This window comes from Rhincodon typus, chromosome 23, assembly GCF_021869965.1.
Source record: "Rhincodon typus isolate 14 chromosome 23, sRhiTyp1.1, whole genome shotgun sequence".
Taxonomy (NCBI): domain Eukaryota; kingdom Metazoa; phylum Chordata; class Chondrichthyes; order Orectolobiformes; family Rhincodontidae; genus Rhincodon; species Rhincodon typus.
In genome coordinates this window covers 286,303-291,925 of record NC_063354.1, presented here as the reverse complement: position 1 = coordinate 291,925, position 5,623 = coordinate 286,303, and the positions used below count along the sequence as shown (strand labels likewise).

Below are 5,623 nucleotides of genomic sequence, written 5' to 3'. Positions count from 1 at the left end.
CATGCATGCTGCCTGACTCGCTGTGATCTCCAGTATGTTTTGTTTTCAGCCATGTAAATTCTGACTTTGTCCACTCCAGTTCAACTCCAGCACCTCCATATCACAGGGTTTCCATCAAGCTGAAGAAGGGAGGACTACCCTGGGACCTCGTAACCTGTCAATCTACTGCACCTGAGATTGTCAATGCCATGACCCACACTCTGTGGAATATTGTTTGAAAACTCTGTCTTTCTAATTGTGTTGACTGTGTTGCAGGCTATGTCTTTGATGGAGGAGATGGTGCAGGAGATAAATGATTTGAAGAACTTCAAAAATACTGTTGAAGATCGTATGACTGATATTGACAAAGATATAGATATGGTAAGATGTGGGTGGAGCCAGGTGGTGTGAAATGAAGGAAGTGGGGAAAGGGAAGAAGAAGGGGGGGAGTTTTGGGGCAAAGCAGGAGAATGGTAAAGGAGAATATGGGGAGCAGGGGGAATCTACTGTCTATAGACCAAAAAGATCATCTTCCTAAAGGCTGCACAACCCCTTCCTCCTATCCCCAGAGGCACATGGGGAGGTGTGTCAGTTGTTGGTTGTAAAGTATAATGTCTCTTTCCCTCTGGAGGAAGCAGCACCTGAAAACATTGCAGTTTGTGGTTTTCCCAATAGCCCGAGGGAAGTGGAGAAACCATGTGCTGTCAGCTTGGCTCGAGGATTGTACAGCTCACTCCTGCTACTTTCTTACTCGTTTTCAGTCCCTGGCTACAGAAATCCAGACTCTCAAAATTTGCTGAAACACCCAAATAGCCAAAAAAACCCAACGAGAATCATGTTTGTGTGGTGTAAGTTCAGTTGATGTTCGATGATCTGTTACAACCTTTTAATCATGCAGTAATCCACCACAGACCAACAGGGTTTCTGTAGGGAGAAGGAAATGAAGCAACACAACCTAATTCCATATCTCAGAAGATGCCTTGCAGCAAACTATAGGCATCAGATCCTTGGGTAAAACTGGAACAATGCTGCAAAGATGCTCAACCTGAACAATCATTGCAGCTCGCTGTGCATTGGGTCACTCTGCAGCTGGAAAGTTCGCTTGCTACAGGACAATGAAGATGAAAAGGAAATGGTAGAAGCTCCAATTAGCGTGAAGATTGGATCTAGGAAGGAAAGGACACTGGACAGGAGAGCTAGTAACCAGAGAAAGGAGATGTCAGGGTGATTGATAGACCAGGACTTTCAGTAAATATCCAAATGGAACTCATTAGCACCTGCATGTTTCCGTGGTCTCTCTGCAAATCCACAAAATCTCACACTATCAAAGATTGCTGCCTTGTGTCTTAAACTATTTACCATGTCATCATTCAACTAACAAGAGCACAAAACCATTTAAAAAAGACACACTTGCATTTCTGTAGCACCTCTTATGACTACGGGTTCTCTGAAAATTATGTTATGGTCAGTGAAGTGTAGTCACAGTAGTAAAGGGGCAAGTGCAGCAGGCAATTTATTTCCAGTAAACTACCACAAGGGTTAATGACCAGCTAATCTGTTTGTGTGATACTAATTGATACAGTCATATAACACATGATACACTCTAAATTCAACACACAAATATTGGCCAAGACGCTGGGAAATAAACCTGCTGTGCTCTTCATCCACTGTGTCGTGGAGCTGCTGGTCTTGGACTGGGGGGGACAAGATCAGAAATCACACGACTCTACTCCAGCTATCATTCACACCACCCATTCCCATCCCATAACCTTTGCTTCACTTTGCCCCCTCTGTCACCCATCTATTGCTGAAACATTCGCTTATGTTTTTGTTGCCTCAGCTATTCCAAAACTGTCCTGGTTGCGCTCTCTCATTATCCTCGCTGTAAATTTGAAGGTATGTACAACTCTGCCTTTATCTAAATGTTCACCATCACTCCAGTGCTCACAACCTGAATTGATCCCAAAGCGAAGTGTTGATTTTAAAATTCTCATGCTTGCTTCTTTATGCCCTGTAATTTCCTCCAATCCCACACCACCCTTCCTGAGGGCTTTCTGAGCGTCTCTAATTCTGTCCTTTATGAATCCCTGATCCCCAACACACTAACAATGATGGCTACACCTTCAGCTGCCTGGGACCCAAACACTGGAATTCCCTCCCTTAAAACTCTCCATCTCCCTATGGCTCTGTCCTCCTTTACCCATCTCCCTATGGCTCTGTCCTCCTTTAAACATCTCCCTATCGCTCTGTCCTCCTTTAACCATCTCCCTATGGCTCTGTCCTCCTTTAACCATCTCCCTATCGCTCTGTCCTCCTTTAACCATCTCCCTATCGCTCTGTCCTCCTTTAACCATCTCCCTATTGCTCTGTCCTCCTTTAATCATCTCCCTATCGCTGTGTCCTTCTTTAAATCTAGCTTGGTGTCAAACTTTGGTCAATGACACAACTGCAAAGAACTTTGGGCTGCTTTATTACAGTGAAGGTGCTATATAAGGAAGGTATAACATCCCAGAATTAGAGATCTAGGGACTAGGGAGAATGAGGAATTGAAGGAAATTAGAATTAATAAGATGGCCGTGTTGGAGAAATTAATGGTTGTTAAATCCCTAAGACCTGATATTCTTGGTTATCTGTGGAATTGTTTACTGCAGAGGGCTGTTGAGGCTCAGTCATTAAGTATATTCAAGGCTGAGATGGACAGATTTTAATCAGTGAGGAAACAAAGGATTATGGTGAAAAAGGCAGGAAAATGGATTTGAGGATGATAAGATCAGCAATGATTGCATTGAGTGGCAGAGCAGACTCGAAGGGCTGAATGGCCTACCACTATCCTACATCTTGTTATCTTCATCCCGGAGTGTTAAGGTCAGCAGCTATAGAGACAGTCAATGGTGATTATCTTCCAAAGATCCACTGCTTCTGTAGTGATTCCTGTGAATTGGAAAGTAGCAAATGTCACCCACTATTTAGGAAAGGAGGGAAAATGGGGAAACTTATATCAGTATAAGGAAAATCCATTTCAATCTATTATAAAGGACATGATGAACTGACATTGTATAATAATGATCTGATTAGATATAGCCAGCATGGATTTATGAATGTAACTGTTAACATTTTTGAGTTTGCTGTGAATAGAATTCAGAAAAGATATTGATGGATATAGTCTACTAAGATTTTTGAAAGGCTTTTGATAAAATCGCTCACAGGAGCGTGGTTAACATTATTTCAGTGTTGGGATGAAAGGCAATGTACAGGTATGGATTGAGGATGGACTAACAGGCAAAAAACAGGCATTGATAGGCTGTGACTAATGAGTACCTCAACGATCAGTGCTTAGCCTGACCTGCTCACAAAATGAGAAGAAGTGAAGGCCTAATGATATTATCGCTAGACTATTCGACCAAAACCCCAGGTAATGTTCTGGGTTTGTGTCCTGCCATGGTAGGTGGTGGAATTAGAGTCTAATGAAATCCACAAAACTGTTGTCAATCGTTAGGAACAACCCACATGGTTCATTGATGTTCTTTAGGAAAGGAGACTGCTGTCCTTACCCGGCCAGGCCTACATGTGAGTCCAGACCCACTAAATTTTTAACTGTCCTCTGAGTAATTAGGAATGGGTGAGAAATGCTGGCCTAGCCATCAATCTGTGAATGAGTACATTAGATCAACTTTTAAATGCAGCGTTTTATTGAAGTTTCACCATCTGCCATAGTGGGATTTGAACCTCAGAACATTAGCCTGGCATTCTGGATTTCTTCTTTATTTATTCATTCTTGGGATGAGAGATTCGCTAGCTGGGCCAGAATTTATTGCCCATCTCTAATCATTAAGAGTCAACCACATTGCTGTGGGTCTGGAGTCACATATAGACCAGACCAGGTGAGGATGGCAGTTTCCTTCCCCAAAGGACATTAGTGAACCAGATGGGTTTTTATTTTAACTAGATCTGTGACATTACCACTGCTGCTGTGGAAATTGCTGCAGATTGCTGTGGGTCAGAGATTCCTTATCATGAGCATTGCTCCAAACTGCCCACACCTTTAATTAGAATGGCAAGTTGCTGAGGTAAAGTGGCAGTCATGTTGACAAGCAGCATTCCTGCTGGAGCTGCCAATAATAGGTGTATCAACATCATTTCCACCCTTCATTCAAACTGATGATTGAGAGATCTGCCTCTATAATGGACTGATTTCATTGAGCACAGCCTCAGTATTGTACCCCACTCTGTCAGCTATTTGCTAAGCTTTGGTAGTCAGTTTCTGGGTATTGTCTAATTTGTGCTGTGTTAGATGAATCTGAACTTTCCATTTGTAACAAGGGAATGAAATCCAAACTGAAAGTTTAAATGTTCTGAAGAAAGCTGCATTTACCGTTGTGCAGTTGTGATATTGAAATGATGGGGACTTCTGTTTCACAGACACATGTTCATTCATTTCTGTTTTTCTCTTGTGTCTTTCAGGTGACGACCCACATAAGTTTAATAAATGAGCTACTGGTAAGGACATCAGTCATGTCTGAATGTGCATTTTACATTCTTTCTTGTTCTGTGTTTGATAATGTTTTCAGATATATAAAGGAATTGCCGATTAGATACCAACCAATGTGCTTTTGTATAATCCCCACAAGGGTCAGTGTTGTTTGTCATTTGAAGATCATACCCTGGCTATATTTGGGCAGAGGACAACAACCAGGAGCAGGACAATGAAAGTTTAGGTGGGTGGGCACTGTAGGCAATAGTGATGAAGTCAATGGTTATGGACAAAGCATAGAATGATGAAGGAACAGAGAGGAAAGTCACTTAGACGAACACATCTGTGATGAAACAACAAATTAATCATAAACCCCGCTGTTCCCTCAGAGCCCGGAAAACTTTTTATCCCATTCATTCTACGAATTAAACTTAAGGTCAGATTTTGTGAGGCGCGGCAATCTCACTCAGATTCACCCCCACCCCCCCGACCCCCATACCAACCCACCTTCTTTCTAATGAAGCTGAGAGCTCCGCTCTTGCAAGAGGAGATTTTGCTTGGGGCTCCTTCAGGCATGTGGAGCCATTTTTCTATTTCAACAGTTCTCCCATGGCACAGAACCGTCAGGGTAAGGCAGACCATGCCCCCTTTCATAGCAGGCAGCTATTGTCAACGACTAGAATCATCAATGGACGCTGACAGCTGCTGCCTAATGGGAAGTACAGAAAGTAAGTGGGAGACTAGGGTGCCAGGAGGGTAGGGTGCCAGGAAGGTAGGGTACCGGGAGAGTAGGGCACCAGGAGACTAGGGTATCGGGAGGTAGGGTTCCGGGAGGGTAGGGTACAGGAGGGAACAGTACTGGACGGGTAGGGTACCAGCAGGGTAAGGTACAGGAAGGTAGGGCACTGGGATGGTACAGCACTGGTAGGGTACAGCACCGGGAAGGTACGGAACCAGAAGGGTAAGGTACAGGAGGGTAAGGTACCAGGATGGTAGGGTGCCAGGAGGGTAGGGTACCGGGTTGGTAGGGTACTGAGAGAATAAGGCACTGGGATGGTAGGGCACCAGGTAAGTATGGTGTGAGCTGGGTAGGGGTAGGGTGCCAGAGGGTAAGGAGAAATGGATAGAATAGCGCATGGGTAAAGGGGGAAGGTTGGAATGGACGGAATAGCG

The 5,623-nt window shown here is 43.9% G+C and overlaps 1 protein-coding gene across 1 annotated transcript in view; it reads left to right on the top strand.

The window, feature by feature from the left end:
* LOC109938633 (myosin-2 heavy chain-like) overlaps positions 1-5,623 on the top strand; it is a 42,131-nt gene that overhangs the window by 10,792 nt on the left and 25,716 nt on the right. Inside the window, exons 2-3 of the mRNA XM_048611067.1 lie at positions 256-360; positions 4,441-4,476. Of these exons, the coding sequence (XP_048467024.1) occupies positions 256-360; positions 4,441-4,476 (141 nt within the window). The remainder of the gene's footprint in view (positions 1-255; positions 361-4,440; positions 4,477-5,623) is intronic.